Below are 23,396 nucleotides of genomic sequence, written 5' to 3'. Positions count from 1 at the left end.
GTGACAATACTTTAGCTCATTCAGCTGCAACCCAGGCGGAGTGAAAAGGACTTGGGGAAAAGAATATATATAATAATGATTCTGTATATATTCTCATCATATATTCTTATCATAAATTCACTTATGTGTGTCAGCTTCTTGAGCCGTGTGCTGCAGTTTGACACGTCGGAGTCCCAGACTGAATGCAGTGTTACTCTGCTCCGGTTACTTTATGTACGCTGTGGGTGATTATAAATTATGGAAGGAAACCTTCTTATCGCATTGGATTATGTTTTATATATTTATTCTTTTTCCACGCCGCCTCAGCTGAAGGAATGAGGCTAAAATATTGTCACACGTGCCAAAATAATACATCCAAGCAACACATTAACTGAACAAAACACACACATGTAACTACAGTCAGATCTCTTGAGCTCTGTATGAAGCGGTGGTATTGTAAATCTGTTCATTTACACACTCACACAGCCATCCTTCCTGCATTTGGCAGTTTAAACTGTGTTTCTTTAAGCCTGAATTATGTGTTTAACTTCCTCGTATTTGTCTAATATTTAAATTTTTGTCCTAGTTTGTAAAATGCGCCGCTCTGATGACAGCACACTATTATTATATACCATTATTGTGATTGGTCAGCTGCTGCAAACAACGGCTCTTTATGTGAACAAGCTCATAACCAGATTGAGAAACCTTGGGTTGATTGTGCAGCTTCAAAGGGTCACTTAGCGGGATCACGATTGTTAGGATTAGCTAAACCAGATAACCGAAAGATACTCTGGGTATGTTGAACTCACTTTGTAATACAGGCCCCTGATCTTCACTTTATTTGTTTGCTGTATACAAGCAAAACCAAATCACCGGGCTCCATTTTTAAGCACGTTGAGAGCGAAGACTCGAGTGAGTCTGACCGTCCGCCAATTGTTGCCAATTAGCGCACTCTGTATGTCCCACAATAGCTCCTTTGGATATGAAAGTAAAAACTGAGCAGCAGAGGAACCTGCAGCTCCGTTTTAATCAGCTAGTTGTAAGTGGGAGAGGAGCCAGTGTCTGCGCCCAGCTGGAGTATTGGAGCCATTCCATCCAGAGAGGTGGATGTGCTACATCACTCCCTCCCAGAGTCCTTCTGTTTCTTCTACTTTCTCTTCTTCTACTCTATTAGATGGCTGTTTTTAGCCATTACTGGACCTCAGTCAATGGAACTGAAAAAAAAGGCACTGAAACTGTGACTTCGCCAATACTTGTCAGATAACAGTGCTACTTGTCAAAAACTATGCTTCGAGTTCCGATGCCGATACTAGTATCGGAAATTCTCAGATACAGCCATAGACTGCATGTAAGAGGTGGACGTAGTCATTGTGACGTCACCTATTGGTGTGTGGACTGACGTTTTGAATCCTTTCGCCGTCGCCATCTTGGATTACGGCCATCGCCATCTTGGATTACGGCCGTCACCATCTTGGATTACGGCCGTCGCCCCATTGGTTTTTATGCAGCCAATGAACAGACTCATGTTTATCAGCTCATTTACGTTACACAGGAACAACAACACAATTGTACTTGCTACTGGTATTCTGTACATTATTGCATTTTGCTGATAATCAATGGGAGGAGAGCTATTGTTAGCTGTAAGCGGACAGCGTAGTTCTGTTTGGCTGAATATTGGAGCGGCTGGTTGCATCATGGGTTCAAACTCTACTAAGCAGAAATGAGTATTGAGCGAAGGTAAATTACAACGATATCATGATGTGTTCATATGTAATCTTGTAAAATGTCGATTTTTTTGGTGAGAAACTAATAAATACAGAAGGATTTGTTTTCCCAGCAATATAAAATAAATGATAAAGAGGGAAATATGACCTGTTTACCTTCCTAACAATAGCTTTAAAAGCAGCATATCATCATGAAAACTACTAATGGCAAGAATTTTTTTTATTTTAACTAAAGCAAATATTTAAATAAAAATACAATCATTTATTTCCCAATCATTTGCATTCTTTAGTCCAGGGATTGTTTCAGAAAGGAAAAATGGTATCGGAACACCTCTAAAAAATAATGGACTAAAGATCTTAGATTAAAGAGTATCTCCTTCCTACTCATGGCAAGTGAATGTTGCTTTAAGACAGACCGAAAAGATAAGGTTCTTTTAACCTTCTATATCATTTTTGGAGGCAAACGTTGTCCCTTTAAAGCAGAGCTCTTAAATACAGGAAGTGGCCAATCAGAATATACCCACAACATCATGGTGGGGATTTCTAGTTCAGAGATTTAGTTGATTTCCTTGGACTATATTGGTTGGGTTGTTGGAGCTTTTGTTTGAGTTAATTATTAATAGACTTGCTGTCCTGTTTTGTTTTATCTGTAGTTTAGTTAGTAATGCTTGTCCTCGTGTTACCCCTTTGTCTCAAAAATGTCCTGATCGGCCATTGTACATGTTCTTATTTGTCTTTAGTTGCTTGTCTTCATTTGGTCAATTTAGTCCGTTTTTAGGTAAATAAAGCCTTGTTTTAGGAAGGGATCGTCTTTTGGTCAGGACAGCCACCAGCACGTGTTTCATTGTACATATATACATGTGACTGTTGTCAACTATCAAGATAGGAAGAAAACAAATGTAACCTAGTAACTTCTCATCAGCCCCATCAGCAGCTGAACATTTTAACTTTTCCAATACTTGGCTTAAGGCCAAATCTGCAGAACAAATGACATTCCCATCAGCCTCAGCTGCTATTTGTGTTGAGTGCTTATAAGCACATGTTAGCATGTCACTGTGAGCCACCTTAGCATTAGCATTTAGCTCAAAGTGCCACTGTGTCTAGGTCCAGCCTTGTTTTTGTTCATGAGTTGCATCCGGTCTGTACGTTGATCGTGACCACTGATGCCGTCTGCAATGTTTAAAGATCAGGGGGGAAGGAAAATAAGAAAAGAAAATGGTCGAACAATAATTGATATGCACCAAACTGCAACTCCATTGACTGACTGACATCTTGCAGTTTCTGATTTCCATTTTTCCCATCATGTCAGGCTGCCATCGTCATCACAGTGATGAGCACTCTGATGGAGAAAAGTGGATTTCCTTTCTTTCTCTCTCCCTTTTTCCTCAGCAGAATCACACAGATATGTACCTGCCGTTTATTATCATCATCCCTTCTGGGTGAAATGGCGCTGTTGACTGACATGCATATTAATGAAACTCCTGACTGAACATTAAGCTACAGTTTTAAACTGAATGATCCAAAGTGTTGACACAAAATGACGCCGCTCCCGTTGAATCGTTCACAGCCCTTGCACTTCATGATTGATGCAGTTTTTAATGTATGCACATGGCGGTTGAATCCACCAAGTTACTTTGAAGTGCATCCTCTTCGGAAGCACAGACAGCCAATGTTAACAAGCTCTTAACATGCGCACTCGCTCTTAAGTGCTACTTTGGGAAACGCGTGTTCGAAAAAAGGCTCTTAACTTCTACGATTAATAGTGATCTGGAAACGGTGCCCCAGTCCTCTAAACACCTTGTTTGTCTGATGACAGCAACTCCCTTTTGACCCTGCTGAGTGGTGATTGTCCTGTTTAATTGCAAAAAAATTGGCTGTGATACAAGTTAAAGACAATATCTTATATCTTATATTTTACAATATCTCCATTATGGCCCTTTAAATTCATTTCACATCATACCTTCAGTACTGCAGAGGCATTTTACTTACCAGTGTCGCTAGTTAGCTAGGTAACTAGCTTTAGTTAGCTAGGTAACTAGCTTGTCCTCCAGAGCGACATGGAGTGAGGCAGAAACCGTTGGACCCAGCGCTGCCACTGGCCATCAGCCCGCTGTGTGGCTCATTTTTTGTAGCCAGTGTAGCATTAAAGCATGGTGGATGTAGCAAGCTGGCTAACTACCCAGCTGTCTACTGGTTAGCTAGCCAGCTTGATAATTACACAATACTGTAATGCCAGTGTAGCCTTTAAGTATTGTGGAATTAGCAAGCTTGCTAGATTATCAATGGACAGCTGGCTAGTTAACTGGTTACATAAAATGAGCCAAACTAAATAGTCACTTATCTGGGGATAGCAATGTGCTTTCCTTGTACTGGGACATTGTAGTAGCATTACTACACCATGGCTTGTTTTAGTCGTTACTGCAAAACCTGACCTCAGTGAATACAAGACTAGCCGTGAATCAGTTCATTTTATTATATATTTATACGTAAGTTAGCCCGCTATAGTGGTTGCAATGACAGCGGTACACTCTGACCGCCACTCTGACCATCTAGCTACGTTGATTTGAAAAAGGGAATGTCCCTTCTAGTCCTATTCTATTTCTATCAGTATTCAATGTAGTGCTATACTATTTAGAACGCTTCTACTAGACCATCTCATCATTCAAGACTAAACTCTCAAAGTATGAACATCTGTGCCATAACAGTATTTCTTGAGCATATACAAAGAGATACAGATGTTTTTCTTAAAACTTATTTCAAAGCATTTGCTCACCAATGGTTCACCCACGCAGGACATGTTTCATGATCTCATTTATAATTTTCTATTCCTAAAACATACATTTTTTCCAAGAGTCGTTGGGTTTTTGTCAGCTTTAATGAGCCCTTCATAACTACATTGTGAAAAGGACCTGGTCTCTGAGTCCGCCATGTTGCACCGCCTTGTTTCTACAGTAGCCCAGAACGGACAAACCAAACACTGGCTCCAGAGGGAGCCTTTTGCGTTTTCACGTTACCTGGGGGCCACCATAGTTCTCTGGCATGCTTGTGAAACTGCTGTGACGTGAGCCGCCGAGTGCAAAACCATGGTGCTGCCAACTGCCATCGGACTTCCGTTGCTCCTAAAGTAGTGTTGCTACGGTAAGGATGGCCTCTGAGCTAAACGAGCAACATTACCACGGCCGTGCTCTCGGCAGCTCACGTAGCAGCGGTCCTCTAAAGGGAGGGGTGAGCGGAGGGGTATTCGGTCAGTTGCAATCTGCAATCTCATCACTAGATGCCACCATATCGTACACAATGTCTGGGATATGCATTAGAATCATTATAATGCTGCATGAACAAACGGACACAGAGAAGGGTGGGTTGCTACTTACAGCCTCTGTAAGCCGGTGTAGAGCTCCATGTCCACATCCCTCAAGGTCTGCAGACCGGTCCAGTTCTCAATGTGTCTGAAACGTAGGACAAGAAGAGATATATTAGTAGACTATAGACTATGGATTCATCTTCCGTGGGATTCAGTGGGACTCAGCAAAGGGTCAACCTCTAGCCATCGGTTACATTTGCGTACTTGCCGAAACCGAGTACAAATATGAGCACTTTGTAATACCATTCTAAAAACTTTAAAATCATTTTATATTTTGATCAGATGTTCCTCAGTTTCTGACTAACAAATTAAATATACAACATGATGCTGCTGCTGACAATTTAACATTCAACATTGGGTTTTCCCGCTACAAACAGAGCATAGTTTGCAGCAGGGATGATTAACCAATGATTAACCGTTTAAACCTGCTATCTCTTTAAACAGTTAAAAGAAATGTAAAACTCAGAGGAGTGGCTTGTCACTTTAAGGAGAATAGCACTGGTCCCCCTTTAAAGGGCAGCCCACCTTAAGAGCGAACATCCAGGGTGAACGCCCTTTAAATCACCCGAGACACGGTAACTTAGCTTGGGTCTCCTCACGGGTCTTGATGCACAGACAAATAAACTGCACACACACTGTACTGCAACATCCACAGCTCTTACGTCACGGCTGACTTTATACGTCGTCGGCTAAGGTGCCTCTCTAATTCAGAGTATACACAATAGTTCAGTGAACAGTTGTTTAAGTGTTTATGTAGACATGGTCTGAACTGGCTGCTGTGGTTTGTTGGCGGTGAAAGTTTTTGCATGGTGGCCCTGTGAGAGCCCCCGCAGCAGAAACAGGACAGCGACTCTTTTTGGATCCGGCAGTGGATGGCAGCAAATCAAAACACGCAAATCACATCACACTGAACATCTGTTTACCCAGGAGACCTCCTCCTGGCCCTGAGTGTGTGTGTGTGTGTGTGTGTGTGTGTGTGTGTGTGTGTGTGTACACTACTACACTCCTCTGTGTGTGTTTGGTTACAAAGGTATTCATGGAAAGATCAGTCAGAGGTGCTGTTTGTCCATCTGTCTTCCTGGAATTGATTCAACACCAAAACACCTTTGCATATTGACTCGCTCCCGCTCTCTCTCTCTCTCTGACAGTCATTGTCTGTGGCCATGGTTACACGTGTCTCTTCAATGAAACATTTGTCATTCGATCGTACCAGGTTCAGGCGGCAAACTCCGGTTCTGCAAAGTGAAAGCAATGTGGAAGTGTCTTAAAGCTGCATTCTCTCTAGTGTCCACCAGGGGGCGACTCCCCTGGTTGTATAGAAGTCTAGTCTAAAATGACTCTACTTCTCTCTTGATTTATTCCCTCAGTAAACATTGTAAACATGAGTTTATGGTCTCAATCTCTAGTTTACAGTCTTCTTCAATACAGCATGATGTTCATTTAGTACATTATGCTCCATTTAGAGTCAAACAGACCATAAAGCAGGGGATGCTTTAGGGGCGGGGCTACACGTTGATTGACAGGTCGCTGCGGCTACCAGAACCGTACATGGTGTCTCTACGTCACTCACTAGCATTCCAAATATGGTAACTTCCGTTTATGGGTTGGAAAAACACAACAACAGAGCAACGTTCGTATTCCACAATGACAACGGCAAAATCGCCAAACTCGAGGTTTCAGAACGTCAGTCCACAAACCAATGGGTGACGTCAACATGACTGCGTCCACCTCTTACATGCGGTCTATAGTCAGAACTGTCAAATCTGTACGCAGGTACAGTACTGACCCGTAAGAAGCCCGATGGCCAGTAGTCTAAAAGTTCCTTGTGGCCAGATGAGACAGATGTAACCTCAGCATCACTGAGATCTCAAACTGACCAATGGTTCAGCTGATCGTTTCACTATCAGAATTTCATGAATTTGGTCTGATAACATTAAGTCTAGAAGAGCCATGACATTGACATCCTCATTCAAGTTAGCATGGGGCTAACAGGAAGTTAGCCAGCGTAGGTCTCTTAACCTCCTGGGTTCTGTAGTTCTGTTCTCTTAAAACTGTAAACCGCACCATTTATTTATGTCATTAATCCCATGTCACTACGTGAATGACTGTAAATTAATGTGCATATAAAATGCGTGTGTGATATAAATGTGTATGCATTATGCAATGTTAACGCAATGTCTCCCTACATAATGAATGCAAAAAGAGAAACCAAGAAACAAGTGGTGACAAAAAAAGTCATTTCATAATTTTGTATTATTAAATCTGTGTTGTGATAAGTATCACCATCAATCAGTATAACAACAGATCCTTCATCCAGTTCAGAGTCTGAATAGCCAGTAACACACCAGTCACACATACATACACAGAAGCAGAGTTCTTTAAGATATAATTATACAATTACAGTTTGAATTCAACTTCTGAGAAGTATTTCCATTGAGCGCTCGCTGCATGGGAGCTTCTTCCACAATCACCCTCCGAAGATAAACCCTTGTAGAGCGGCCAGTGTCAGAGAAGCGGCTTTGCTTGGTAATAAATTAAATCCTCTTTGCTTGCAGCAACAAAGTTGCCTCTCTTTTTTTTTTGTTGTTGCATAGATTACAGTATGGACTGAGCACACTTCAGCCTTTTTGAAATGCAGCTCACGCTAAAGAGCAGCCTCGGCTGGAGCGAATCAAACTCTTAATTAACCGACTCCTCGTTCTTTAAAAACACGACGTGTAGTAAATCTCTACACTGCCTCTAAAAACACATCAACACGAAACATCAGTGTGTGGCCAACCTGTTCTGGTCACTGCGCCCCGATGTCTGCTACAGACGCATTGATGGAACCTTCATCATACGTATGGATGGGGCACACATCCACGTCACTGGTGGACGGGTCCAACAAACAGAACTTCCACCCAGGAGACCACTGTTTGTGTCCTGTGTGACACCAAGTCAACGTTGACTAATTCTACCTCAGTTTGTTGTGGAACTTCCAGTCTTTACATCTACGTTCAGTTACTTTACGTAAAGAAAGTACTTATTTCCAAACAAACCACAATCTTTTCCTGAGCCTAACCGAGTAGCTTCGTTGAGCAAGTTAACCTGAAAACAAAGTAAAGGGTAACCTAGAGTAGTGTCGTATTGACCGAGCCCGGTGTTTGACGTGTTGGGAGTGAGAATGTGTTGAATAGTGATTTAAAGCAGTCACTAAAGAAGAATTACCTGCTTGAGAATCAATTAATCAATTAGCAAGCTGATGGCTAAGAATGGCGGTGCCGGGTGGTACTTTGTGCAGCCGACTCATAAGTCCAAATTTGTCACCGAGACGACAAAGAAAGTGCCGTAAAAGTGGGCGGGAATTAGCGCTTCCACCCTGGTGTCGTGTTTCCATCACGGCCGATCAGAGCTGGAGCTGATAAATAGTGACGACCGCGGAGACATTTGTCCCGGTAATGAATCTCCCACCACAGACAAAAGCCAGGTGTTAGTGGCTGTTAATGGGGTTTTTTCATCCCGGCTGTAGAGTAACTGATGAAATGAAAACAGTCCTAAATGTTCAAGCATGTCCCAGCAGACATGATGGGACTGTCTTTGATAATTAGACTGAATGCAAGTTGTCACTTGTCAAATAGTTTAAAACGTTGCCAATGCAGAATCAATACCGTAAACAGCACGGATGAAATAAGAAAGTGTCTTCCTCCGCTCTCGACCTGTCTCTGTGGCTCTTCGGCTCTGTCTCTTACTGGTGGACAGAATAGCATTAGCTGTGTAGCAAAGGGCAGCTACTGCCTCTCAGACTATGGACAGAATGGGAAATGAGACGCGTACACAGAGGACTGTGATCGTTTTCCATATTGATACTCTGCTAACGTCTCTCAACACTTTTAAAACAAGATCAACGATATCCAGATATTGTTTCTGTGCCCTGAATGAAGCTGACATCATAAGGTGTGTTTGTACAGAGCGTTCACTTTCCTGGTCTGTCTGGGTGCAGATTCACAGCATGTCTATACGGCACACAAAGCCTCTCGTGCCAACATGGACGGGCAGCTTGTGTGGCAGCAAAATGAAAGGCACAACATGCAGAGTGCTGCCACGGTGAAATAAGTTACAGCCGCTGACACGGCTCATTATAACCGACTGTGTAAAAATGTTTACGTGCAGAAGGCCACATTACAGTGAAAGAAATCTATATTCATGTTTTAACAACCAGCAGACAAAGGACTATGAATACACACTAATCAGACAGCGAGACACAGGAGGGCAGGACGAAAGCTGATTGGTGGAAGAAACACGAGGGAAGTGAGCGAGGCTGACGACACTAATGCAACACAGGTGATCCACAGAGGACAGGAGGGGGAACCACCAAGACAGGAAGTCAAACAAACACAGGTCACACGAGACGAGGGACACCCCAACAGACATCCTCTCTCTTAATGATCTCTGGGCTCAAACCAGTCCTGAAACCACCAACTGTCAATCAAACAAGGCACCTCGTCCAAAGAATTAGCGAGCACAAAGAACAGCTGAAATAAAGGCGTTTACTGGATTTATCCTGACAAAGACAGGATGCTCACACACATTTCCACCATGACGTTGTCATGACTCACCAGGAGCTTGCTGGTTGTGCCAAGCAGATACATTTGAAGATTGTTCTGATCATATTACAGTCGTAGGCTATCCACCCGAGCCTTTGTGCAATTAAACAGAAACCCCTTGTATTCGAGTACCAGCCACTTGCAACGCTTGAATGAGAGGAAGCATCCGTCGTTATAAACCTCGTGTTTCGGAAATGAACCCGACTGCTTGAAAACATTCCAGAAAAAGAAGGACCTGGAGTACAAACCTGTATAATGTTACGCCTGGAAATGTCCCAGAGCAGCAGAAAACTCTCCTCCACTGAATAAACCATGAATAATAATAAATAATATTCAACTTTATTTATACACTTTTCAGAAGGAGTTACCAAGTGGCTCGTGTGGTTGAGGCAGCATGAGAACAGCCACGTTATTTCTTTTTGGTGACAATTATTAAACCAAATGAAGATGCCCTATCTTTCGTTTTACTTGAGCCGGATGCACCAGTATGACCTGTCTGGGGTATTATGCCCATGACTGCCCATAATTAAATCGTGCAGAAGTCTCAGTGAATCCCCAGTTCACGGAAGGAGTTCAAGCCCAGAACTGGCTTTTGATGTCCAACACTGCCCCTGTCCCGAGCACACCCACCCACCACACCCACCCCTTCTCCTTCCTGATCTTGGCGCTGTGTGAAGAGTCCGACCCCGTCACCCACACACAAACCGCCAATGTTTGCCTGCCAGGACAAGAGAAGGAACTGCAGCGCTACAGCAGCCGTCCTACGCACTCTGCCTCCAAAGCGTAAGAGCCGGAGAGACGGAGGTGAAGAGAGGGAGAAGCAGTGATGCTGGCTGAGAGAAGACAAGAAATAGAGCAGCCAGGAGAAAAGCTCGCAGGTGGATTTAAGCTTCATACCGACATCGACTAAAACACCGACCTGAAGCCTTTCTGTTGCACAAAGAGAATTAGAGGATATCACTGCATGGACAGCCATCTCATCACATCGGTCATATGAAAAGCTTGCAAGTCAGATTCCTCATTGGTGCATTGACTGAGTCATGTCTGAGGCTGGGATCTCATCAGAATGCCTCCTGGAAGCCTACTGGTGGAAGAGTTCTAACTAAGAGAAGACCCAAAACACACGGGTGGGATTATATACCCCACCTGGCATGTAAACACCTCGGGATCCACTACTGGAGGACGTACTGGAGCTGAAAGGCCAAACTAGTTATGGCTAGAGATGTGCTATCACTAGAGAGAGATGAGCTGTTAGATCCTGATCCTGGCTCTGTGACGGGAGACTAAGATGAGTAAAGAAGTTACCGCTTCTGTGAATCACACAAAGACACTGTCTCTGATCAGAGACTGTCAATGAAACGCAGGCATCAGTGTTGCAAGTTGTTTTGGGGGAAACTCATCAATCAGTGCTGACGTTTCAATGGAACCAATGAACCAATGAAAAGGTGTTTTGTGATTTCATTCATTTTTCATTGGTTTAAACCAATGAGGCTACTGGCAGCTAAGGGGCGTGGCTTGTGTGTGTGTGTGTGTGTGTGTGTGTGTGTGTGTGTGTGTGTGACGAAGAAGAACACTGAAGGAAAAGATGTTTTCTCTCTTCTCTTGGCTTTGGCAAGAGTTTGATTGACAGATAGTCCAACCAATCACCTTCAAACCCAATCATATATTTCTTTAAAGTTCCGGAATTTTTCAAAACAGTGGCCAACGATGGCCTCTCAGATGGCTCTGCGCAACACAAACCGTGTGGTACGTCGCGCTGGGTCTGAGCACGAAGCGTCATTTGGTGACTTATTTGAGCACCAGAGTTGCACCGCGCCGCCCTTCCATCTCGGCACAGAGGGAAACGACCAAATGGTGTGCAGATGCCAAAAAAACAGGGGGTCCGCGGAGGTACTGCTGGGGGTCTGCGAAATTTTGGGTTGATTAGACAACTAAAAAAAATAAATCTGTCCATTATTCTAATAGTTCAGTATTGTATGCAAGGTAACAGGTATGTTTATGCATATCAGTGGCACTAATAGACCATCACTCATTTTAGTTTCCACATTTATGTTTGAAAATGTCAATTTGAATAACTTGTATGCATGATTATCATACAAGGTGTGGTTATGAATGTCAGTGTCTCAGCCACCTACTCACTGTACCTCTAACATAAAAACATGAAGACATGAAGCTGTGTATTATTTGAATAGCTTAGTATTGAATGCACAATAACAAGGTGTGTTCATACATGGCACTAGGCCCAGTTTAATATAAAACACATTTTATACAATAAACTGTATACAGTAGGGGGTCCCTGCTCCATCTCTATCAGTTTGGGGGTCCTTGGCCTGAAAAACGTTGAAGACCCCTGATGTAGAGTACAAGTAGAAGCTATAAGTTACCGCTACTCTACGCATCTCCTGCAGGTACTGCTTCTTTCTAGATGTATGTGTATGTTCTGCATGTGTCCTTCAGAAATCCTTTATTGCTTTTTTCTCTCTCTCTCTCTCTCTCTCTCTCTCTCTCTCTCTCTCTCTCGCTCTCTACACTAATGTATTCACGCCTTCTGAAAGCCAACCTGTCATTAAAAGAAAGAAAAGGCTCCCTTGGGGCCAACTAGCTGCTTCCAACATCTTCAGCTATCACACGCTATTTACATTCAGCCAGACACTCGGTGGGAACAGAAAGAGAAGGCGGGCGGAGGAAGAGGGAGAGAGAGAGAGAAAGGATTGAAGAAGAAACAAAGGGGGAGGTGAGAGAATGGGTTGTGATTGCACCTGTGTGTGTGCGTGTGTGTGTGTGTGTGTGTGTGTGTGTGTGTGTGTGTGTGTGTGTGTGTGTGTGTGTGTGTGTGTGTGTGTGTGTAAGGTGCTAGGGTTGAATCGATTGCTGTGTTTGGTTTCAAATACATTAAACATTCATGAAGCTCAATTTACTTAAGAGACCAACAAATGTGTGTGTGGGAGGGAGGGAGGGCGGGGGTGATCGGCGGGATGTAACACTGAGGAGGACACGCTGACATGGAAGCAGACAGCGTGTTTAAGTATTAAACTGTCTTTGACGTGCAAGTGTGTGACACCAGTACGATGAGTGATTTTGCCGTCGCTCAGCGGACAGATGGAAACGTTATGAGAACAACACAGATCTGTCGGCCCGACCCGAGCCCAGATTTACTGTTATTTCCATATCTGCTAGCCTCAGGTGAAACCTTATCTTGGAAATGTATCAATTTGCTTATGTGGGCACCATTTCTCGCTCCCTTGTCTCAGAGTTTAGGTTGTGTTTAACACAAGCATAAGAGCCTTTAACGTTTTCCTCTACAATATTTAGCACGTCAGGAGACTTATGTTGCTTTTACGCGTCTTAAAAAAGGCGGTTACTAACGAGTGACCGATTGAGACCACAAAGCTGCATCATGCCGGCCGGCCTCGTTGTTTATACTCGCTAAAGCAACCGCGCTGTAGTTCCTTCACAGCCCAGTGTTAGGGATAGGGTTCAACCCCTAGAGAAAAGGAATGTGCTATGAGACAATCTTAAAGAAATCTTCTCATTACAATTTAAAAAATGTGATGTGATGCCACTAAAGAAGATGTGCACTTAATTATTCCGGATTCATCCTCTGCTGACCCTTAATGCCCAATATCTTGAGAAGTGAAGGTGTTCAGTGTCTCTATTGAACAGACATTCAGCCAGAAACATTCCACTTCAAGTCTTTGTGCCAGCTCCACCTCTCCACTGAAGTTCAGCCTCCAACACTGGGGACACACTGTCACCACCAGCCTTCACTTATTAAAATCAATGAGGAAAACACACATCATAAGAAGTGCAAACTGTGTACAGAAAGATACAGAGCGGTCCCTCAGCCCGGTCCTCGTCTAAACCCAATCTGACCAGCTGAATGCAGACCGTGGGTTTAAGGCTGCCATTGGTTCACCTTCCCATTCGTGAAGGTGAAAGAGTGATAACGTGGAGCCAGACTTTTCTTTACCGATGACTCAGCGCTGTGGAGATCTCGCTCTTTACTCTTTGCCCGAATTAGCATGTTCTGCTTTAGCACCATTTAGTACCATACATGCTAGGAAGACAAGTAGGTCAATAATCCAAATCCAAGCGTCGAAATGTCTCTTCAGACGCCTACAAGTGATCTCCAAGACCTATCCAAGATGCATGGATTTCTACGAACTATGAATTAAATTCAAATCAAGTTGCCGTAACAAGACTCAGCAGAAAGTAGTAAGAAGGTATATGTGATGTGCTAGTCTATGTGATGCGCTAGTCTCTCAAGTTTCAGACAAAGATCTTTCACTTAGCTGCAGGATTTGAGCCAGTGGTACAGGGAAGGATTGAGAAGGCAAGAAATACCAAGAGACGCGAGCGACGAGGGAGATAGAGCCAGTGAAGTCCTGGGACACTCGATAGACGGAGTCGGCGTAAAATGGACTGCAGTCTCTGCTTTAGTGTTCCGTGAGTCTACGGCACAGAGAGAGCGACGGTGACAAAGAGGGGAAGTGCAGTCAATTAGATGGGTGTCTGGATGGTATCTGTGCCCCGAATCACTCGCCTACTTCTGATTCTTTATATTAGTTCCATGAGCGTGTCTTCCTATTTTCTTGGCGATGCAACAACCAGAACCAGCAGCGCAGCCACAGTTTGGTATTTTCTCTTAAAATAATGGACAAAGAAAAGATCACTGCAACCTCAGCGAGGCGGCGGGAGCTCCAGAATCCAGTGAATCAACTGTCCGACCTCGACCAACTGCCCACTTTACGCTTTTCACACAACTCGTAAAAAGCCCACTGGCTCTGATAAAGACCTCACTGAAGGATGAGACGTTCACGCTTGACTCTCTGCCTTGATGTTCAGTGTGGTCAAAGCAGGAGCGTCTGCATTTCATCTGGAGAGGAACATGAGCGATTCTCTTTCTTCTTCAGTGTGCGTAGCTGCTTTACGCCGCGTGAAACGGTTCTGCTTCAGGTCATTAAATCCCTGAAGACACCCGAAGGCCTTCGGGAGCCGCGGTGATAAATCTGCCCTCTGTGATTTGAGAAGTGTCACTCAGAGCGCAGTGTTATTACACACGGCCGTCCGCTGTTCTTAGCTTCATTAACCGACATGCTACCGATTAACCACCTACCCCAGAGTGGTCCGTTACCCATCGGTGTTCTGCATGTTGTAGTTTCTTTATATGACGTGTTGGATGTTATGCAGAATCTATTGGTATGTTTCCACGGCATGGAGCAGCTCCACTCACTTTTCTGGTACCGGGTCTCTTTCTCTATTTGTTTTACCATAAACCGACGTTTCATCGGCAGACAGACAGAGGCTCATGTCAGTTGTACGGCGTAGTTTGGCGGGGTGACATTTCCAAAATGAAAAGTGATTCAAGTGATTAAAAACATTGCTATTGACGAGCTCTGCTACCTAAAATCGTGGGTTTGCACCAGACGTCCCGATGGCGCTAGTGACAGTTTTATTCCGACCAATCAGGTTTTATCTCCACCTTCTAGTATTGGCTCAGCTCGCTTGGAACCTTGACTGAGGCGGTACCAAAAAAAACGTTTGCAAAGAATGTGTGACGAACTGAACTGGACTGACATGTTTGCACAGATTGTATTACGTAGTAACGTTCTTATTCCTTTTGTATTTCATCTTGTACATTGTTTGTTATTGCTGCTGAGAGCTACCAAATGACATTTCGTTGTATCACCACAATGACAATAAAACCCTCTTTATCCTTTATTGGTGTGTTTTTAAAGGACTTTGGGAATCGTCTTTGTACGTGGAGGTAAATCTCACACACACACACACACACACACACACACACACTAATGAGATGAGAGAGGTCTAATTTGAAACAGTTGGAAGAATGTGTACTCATCTGCTCCCAACAATAACTAAATAAAATCATGAAATGTTATCGCCTCATAATGCGACATCATATGTGAGAAGTGTTAAACTAACAAACGTTATGTGTGTGTGTGTGTGTGTGTGTGTGTGTGTGTGTGTGTGTGGTAGACGCACACTTTGAGTTTAATGAGGTTGGAGAAGTGTTACCGATGGAGGGTCACCGGCCTGATGTGTAGCAGTTTATAGAATGTTCATCTGTTGAGCTACAGCTCCGACTTTATAAGAGACGACGTCAATTTGATCTGGTGACGGATGAACTACCGTCCTTCAAGGATGCGCCTGATTCTCCATGTGTACAGAAAGAAACGTCAGAAAGCATCTCACAAAAAAGTCTCTTTTCTGTCTAATTCATACGTCTCAATCTGATGTTATGTAGCAACAGCTTTAACGCTAATGAACCTAGAGATTGGATCTACAACGTACAATCCAAACTAGTCGAAGGACAAACAGGGATCCAAGCGATCCGAAAGTATCAAAGCACACATGGACGGAAAGTTGCCGATGGAATTTTGACACTTGATTATTCAGCCTTGCCTTCTTTACGTCGTCGTTCCTCGTTCTCCATCCCTCCACCTTTCTTTGAAGTGTCTCTTCATGAAGTGCACCATGCTTTCATTTTTCAGACTTCACAGAGGCGTGTGTGGAGACATGAGGCTGAGACGCACACGTATGACGCCATGGGCAGGAAACACACTCGGCCATCTCGGGATGTACTTTTGCAGTTATCGGTGTTTGAAAACGTATCTTGTGTTTCCATCTTTGGGAGGGGGGAAATGGGAAAATATTGAAAACAAAAGGAGGTTGATTGCTTGAAGCATCATCTCAATTAATAATAAAAAAAAGCTTTGAATTATAAAAGAAAAAAGTGGGTGAGTTGGGAGGAGGAGAATGGTTTGGAGGCAAATCTTTCCTCTTTTATATTCTCTCAAAGAACAGCTGCATTCCTCTAATGCTGCAGTCACACACACACACACACACACACACACACACACACACACACACATCCCTGTACTTCTATTTTTGTGAGGATTAGTGATGTCACGATACCAGTAGCAGCTAAATTCCACGATTAGCATTCATTTTCACAGTTAAAAACAAAAACAAGACGACGATCACTCAGCTGAGCGAGTGTTAGGAGGTTAAACTGGTCATAATTCTCTCTAATATCTATTTCATATTTCTGTGAGAACATATCCTTCAAACCACCTTGACCCAGTGCACATCATCACTGAATAGAGCTTTAAAATGTCATGATGTAACTCAATGCAGACTCCGTTCACGTTAGCCGTTAGCTCCGTTATGTAGCCAGGCGAGGCTGTGCTGCTGATAGCTAACGTTAGCAGATGTGTTGTTCACAATGTAGCATTATCTGTGGAATCAATGTAGATAATGAATCCACTGCGCCCAATATCGGTCCTCGTGTCGTCCTTAGTCAGGACACGCATTCACACAACGCATTGCTTAGCGCCCTGCCTCCTGAACCATCACAAGTAAATAAGACCAAGCCTTAACCTGAACCTCCAAACCAGGTCTGAACCCTCAGACAGGCCTTTGTAGAGTGTTCCAAAAACATCCTCGCTCAAAAACTTGTTTCGGCCCTCACTATGTAGCAAGTACACGAATAAAACACACACACACACACACACACACACACACACACACACAGGATGTATTCCTTGAGTAGAGTGTATCAGTGTGGAGGTTAGATGATCCTGCAGGGCATTCCCACACATGACAAAGCTTGAGGAAACGTTTGAGAGAGAGAGAGAGAGCGAGAGAGAGAGAGAGAGAGAGAGAGCGAGAGAGAGAGAGAGAGAGAGAGAGAGAGAGAGAGAGAGAGAGAGAGAGAGAGAGAAAGAGAGAGAGAGAGAGAGACAGACAGAGAGAGAGAGAGACACACAGAGAGAGAGAGAGAGAGAGAGACAGAGCGAGAGAGAGAGAAAGAGAGAGAGAGAGAGAGGATCTCTGCAGTGCAGCTGTGTGATTTCATCTGTTCTCTCTGGAGCTACACTAACTCTGTCTGTCTCTTTCTCTAAGTGGGGTAAACTGGTTTTCCGTCCAGAAGACACTGAACACTGGACTGTTGGCACACCAGCAGGTTCAAATCCTACTAGAAACACAATACTCACTGTTACAGAACATTCTACATCTTCGTTCATTTCCTCAGGGATGCTGAATGCTTTGATGAGGATGAAAATATGGCAACGCAACTGAACATCAATGTCAAGAAATGAACAAACTTGAAGACCATTGAAAGCTGCAAAGACCCTTAATGTTGCTTAATAACAACCTGGGGCCAATGACCCCTCGTCAACGGAGAGCAACAATCAGCGAAACGGAGTATCAAGGTCAATCGTTGATTCATTCTAAATTCTAAATCAACATTTAAACACCATTTATTTTATATCGTTGCATGTCTATTCATTTAGTTGTTAAGGCGGTGTTTCTGCACTGGCTACAGTCATGTTTTTAGTATTATAGTATTTGTAGAATTTTAGATGTGGCTCTGGAGGATTGTTTCCAACTCGTGTGATCCAAACATTTAGCAATAACTCCAAAAGTCATTTCCAGAACAGTCAACATGTTTTTATCGTGACTGTATTTACTAGCAGCAATCTAACAGCACCATAACTTCCATTTATACGACCACAATTACAGAAAATATTTTCTTGTTTTTTCTTAAAATGTGATAAAACTTCATTCCAAAACCTCAACAGAAGCTCCGGACGTAAAAGAAAATGACAGCAGAGAAGTATTCTATTCATAATCAGTAAACACAATATGAAAGTCATCAACGTAAGAAAGACGATAGTTCAACAGTAAGTCAGGACAAAGAGGCCTGTGTGCATTCGAGGAATATGATGACACATTATGTGTGTTTTTATTGTGAGATCGATCACGTTGGCGGTGGTGCAAATATCAGATTGTAATATTTCAACTTTTTGTTTCAAGATAATGTCTCAAGGCCATTGCGCACGCGATGTCTGTTTTCACCAACACACATTTTGTTCATAGTCTTACAGTCGGATCGGAGCACCAAAAGGAAACGCACACAACGTGGATCTTACTTTGGTGAGTGTCATTCCATTGTATCGATTACACGTTGACCGTGCCCTTAGACACGCGTGTCGATGTTGTCATATGTGTTCACACAAGGGTTCTACGTGTCCTTCGGATTTATCTAACTGGCTGTCGACAGGTCCGGATATTTAGCCTGCAGCAGTCTCACTGAGCTTTCTGTTGTTGTTGTTGTTGCCTTTGTGTGTCAAAGCACTTTGTAAACTCTGTTTTTAAAGGTGCTATTATTAGGTGTAGTTGGGGTGCCGAGTGTAGGCAGAACCAACGGCGATGTGTCCCTGATCTGGAGCTTTAGTCCTCAAAAAAACCTTCCCCGTGCAGGAAACCAGAACTTGAGTCGTGCAGCCTGAACTCGGCATGAGGACATTCCTCTCAATGCTTTTTAAACCTGGATGGCACTGAACTTAACAGAACTCCAAAGGGTTTGCAAGTCCCTGCCGGTATTTTGTCATGTTTCAAAAGGTGTGTTGCTCATTTGTGGATGAACAGCAGCTTTGTATTCACTCCTCGTCCTGAAAGCCAGACCCGGGGTTCTCACTGTGCAAGAATCATTTTCAGAGAAACACCCGAAAATGACCAGACTGAGGAGGAATCCGTCCTTCACACTGAGAAGAAAGCAGGAGTGAGAGTAACGGATAAACGGCCCTGTAGAATATAGATCAGCCATGTTCAACACGGGGACTGTTGCTGCGTCGAGCAGAATGTTCTGGAATTCAAAGGCAACGTAAAAGAAACCCCAGAGAATCCCTATTCCAAACTGGAAAAACCGAGTAACACTCGGGGTTTACTCAAAGAAGAGCTGGACCAATGCGATGGGCTAAAGCCAAGGTAACCGTGGCAACCACTACGCGCCCACGTAAGCGTTTCATCAGCTGTCCTCCGCAGTCACTCTGTATGCAGCAGCGGCAGCAGCGGACGCTCTCGGGGGAGCTGTCCAGTGCTGAACCCTCTGCGGTTCGGCATTAACAAGCCTCTACCGATTTCTGCAGGGGAGGAAATCCGGGAAGTCGCCGCATGGCATCATCATACCATTAAAAAAAAAAAAAAAAAAAGAAGCCGAACCGCCACATAGCGATGGTAGGTGGAGACGGTGAGTTAGGTGGCGCTGGGCGTAGGGCAACCCAAGGGCACTAAAACATGACTGAAACTACGATGACAAGGCAAAACATCAGCATTACCGTTACCCAGACGTTCATCGTAGTGACAAGAGACACGCAAACAAGAGGGACCAGAGCTGCAATGGAACAGATTATTCATTTAATGAATTACTGGCTCCGTTCTAAACTCGTTCATGCTAACAGTCTGGCATCTGGACAGCTACTTCATAGAGGAATGGACTTGTTCCACTTCTTTAACTTCCTGTTAAACGGCTTTTCTTTTGTTTTTTAAGGGGATTGGCAGAACGAGAGAGAGGTCAGACACTTGGCCTTTTCTCTATTGATAGCCCATGTAACTGTCTGCTCAAAGCCCACAAAAGAGTCCGCCAAACTAGAGCTCCTGCCATTAGAATGAGCTACTGCCTCTCCAGAGATCAGTGACACCAAACCCCCAAAAACCACACTGTTATTAGTGCGTTATTCTGTGCGTACTCCGGTCCAAAGTGTGTTAAATAGTACGGTTTTAGCGAACATGCACGCGTTTGGCAAGGTAGCGAGCAAACGACTGGAGAAACGAGACTTGTGCGATACTACACGAGCTGAGAAACGAAAGGTTGTCGATAGACAAAAGTGGGGTGATGAAGTGTGTGGAGCGCACACACACACACACACACACACACACACTGAGAAACCGACTGAGATACAAACATATCACTGTGCTCTCACGCAATAACACTTCCATATTTATTGGCTGACAAGAGTTTGCGATGCTCTTGTGATTTTAATTACGCTTTTTGGCCATCTGGAGCTCGAGTCCGTGTGAGAAATCTCTAAATGCATCACGAGTCTAATAACGCGTCTCTACACAGAAGGAACTCAAGCGGAGCGAACAACGTGCCGATAGTTTATTCCTACAGCCTTACCAGGGATGCTTCAAATCCACAGGGTTCAAGAAGTTCAACCTCTGGAGAGCGTGATGGTGCTCAGTGTTTTCTGTGGAGATCCATGCAGTAGGTCATGTGATCTTGAAGGTGTCATGAATGGTGGATCTGGATGTGCTCTGTAAACGTCTCGTCTGAAAGGGAGAACTTTGACATGACACCGGTATATCCATGTTACGTAGAAGGTCCGTACATCCAGCAGTGAACTGCAGTCATCTGTCACTGTCTGACGACTACCGAGTCCAACAACATGCAGGACTTCTGCAGAGCCCTGAAGCCCCGCCCCCGCTTCTTCTTCTTTTACTTGTGTGAATCCGAATGGCTAGTATTTACAATATGTATTCATATATATCTTTTGCAGAATATCTATAAGATCAAACGGTACGAGTGTTGTGAACCAGCATCCACTATAAAAGCTTTCCTCAGTTTGTCTATTTATATCGAATAAAGCCCGATCAATTAGACATTGTCGTTCAACAGGGCTTCTTTTGTTCTCAATGACTCCATGGGGGCAATAGATGAGTGTAGGAAACACTGACATGGTACTTCTCTAGCAGCTGCATCTGCTCTTGACGAGGAGGACGAGGACGATGAATCGGCCGTTTTCATCACCAAACTTTACATCTCGTTTGGTCTCATTCTATATAGCCGGCTGTGGCGCCGCTCGGGGCTGTGATTGCACTATAATCACCACGGCTCTAAAAAACATAATTACCACAGTCTTCAGTGTAATAGCGACATATTTCAACTCCATTTTGGGGCTTTAGGAAACATTTAAAGTCAGTGGTTTAAAGTAACAATCCAATGTAAGGGCTCACTTACCTCGCTTTCTCTGTCCCCTCTCTCTCTCTCTCTCTCTCTCTCTCTCTCTCTCTCTCTCTCTGTCTCTCTCTCTCTCTCTCTCTCTCTCTCTCTCTCTCTCTCTCTCTCTCTGTCTCTCTGTCTCTCTGTCTCTCACTTTCTGTTGCGGCTGTGGCTCAGGAGGTAGAGCGGTTTGTTCACTAATAAGAGGGTCGGTGATTCGATCCCTGGGCCCCTGCTGTCTCCATGTCTTGATTGAGTTTGTTACATGGATACAGTGTCTTTTCAAAATGAACTTCTGTGTTCACAGTGTTTGATCATTATACACGTACGAGTGTCTTTTCTAAATAAGCGTTTGTGTTAAGAGGAAACATGCAGGGTCTGCTTGACGTCTTTTCAAAATAAACTCCCATGTTTACAGAGAACGTGCGGTTTCCGCTCAATATATTCACAAAGTCTCTTCGAGACAAACTGCCATGTTCACAGGAATCATACAGTTTCCACTTATAACACGCCAGAGTGTCTTTTCAAAATAAAAGTTTGTGTTGACAGGAAATGTATAGTTTCTGCTCCTTACACGCAAAATGTCTTTTCAAAATGTGCTTGTTACACGCATACAGTGACTTTTCAAAATAAACTTGCGTTTTCACTTGAAACATCCAGTGTCTTTTCAAAATAAAATTCAGATGTAGGTTTACTTAGTTTTTAGGTGCACATGGTCATTGGTTAAGACAATTAAAGTACTAAAGGTTGTGGCTTGGGTCAAAATTAGTGCAATTGTTATATAAAGAACGCTTGCGTACGCGGCGCTAGTTAAGTACGTAAGTTACGTAATAAAAGTAGAATAAGTCAACACTGACTTACGGTTTTACTTCACGGTTTTACACATGACATGAACAGCTGTCTCCTGTATGAAAGTCCTGTGTTTGTTTGACACAATCTTCCACCCCGACGTCCTCCTTACGCTGACGATCTCGCTCTTTATACAACGCCACTTGCTCTGAGCGTCTGATACCAACGCTGACGGGTTAACGTTGGAGTTAGTTAAAAGCCAAAGGGGTACATCGGCGCATGGCGTCAGAAGCCAAGGGGCACCGATCAAGCGTCGCTCTTGAAGGAGTTGGGAGTAAGAACGGGTTGACTTAACACCTCCTCTCTGCTTCGCCTTACCTCACATATCAATCTCCCTGAATCCTCTCCTTTCCCAGAGGATACCCGAATGTTTCTTCCTCTTCCTCCCTCTGTTCTCCTCTTTTTTCCTTTAGTGTAATTATAAATTAACTAGTTACATTGGTGCTGTTCCAGCGAACGTGTGATAAAATTGACTTGAGCCGCATAAGTATAGGCTCCCACAGCCTTAATCACAAGGAAAGGACTTTTAAGTGCAACTAATTTATCTTTGTAGGCGAAGCTGGTTGAGAGAAGTGGGGGATAAAACTGAAATAACATGTACAGTCCCTTCAGGGATTCAGCTCTGAAAGAACAACTCGAGAAGAAAAGGAAGCCGAGTTAAAGCGGGGAAGGCTTCGGTTATAGGACTGACGTGGAGAATGTTAGAAATAAACATCTCGGCTTTAAAAACGTCTTGTTGTTACTCGTCCTCGACCCTATTTCTACACAAAACAGTGATCTAAGAATCATTGTACTGTATTTAGCAACTTATTGCCTTCTTACTGCAGATTCCCAAATCCACAGGAACCTCATTACAACCACTGAAGCACATATGAATACAAATGAGTGATTCACACAGGACTCTGTGAGACTGTGACGCTACAGCTCATATCATCAGTCACTCTCGCTGGTTGACGAATGTTCAAAAGGAGTCCATAAAAGACACCAGGCATGATGCTGGGTTAATGACGGAGGACGTGCTTTTGAATTCCTAATGTGGCCGCGTGTGCAATCTCTCTCAGCGGAGGCCCGGAGCAGCCGAAGCTCCGAGG

General features: G+C 43.8%; 1 protein-coding gene across 1 annotated transcript in view; it reads right to left on the bottom strand.

The window, feature by feature from the left end:
- Positions 1-23,396, bottom strand: part of LOC137880902 (NT-3 growth factor receptor-like) — a 189,845-nt gene that overhangs the window by 143,407 nt on the left and 23,042 nt on the right. The window contains exon 2 of the mRNA XM_068722473.1: positions 5,075-5,149. Within this exon, the coding sequence (XP_068578574.1) occupies positions 5,075-5,149 (75 nt within the window). The remainder of the gene's footprint in view (positions 1-5,074; positions 5,150-23,396) is intronic.

The sequence above is a fragment of the Cebidichthys violaceus genome, unplaced genomic scaffold (genome assembly GCF_023349555.1).
Source record: "Cebidichthys violaceus isolate CVI_PGR_0920_01 unplaced genomic scaffold, fCebVio1.0.p SCAF_3, whole genome shotgun sequence".
NCBI classification, from domain to species: domain Eukaryota; kingdom Metazoa; phylum Chordata; class Actinopteri; order Perciformes; family Stichaeidae; genus Cebidichthys; species Cebidichthys violaceus.
The sequence above is the reverse complement of the archived record's forward strand: the minus strand, read 5'-3'. Positions and strand labels throughout refer to the sequence as shown.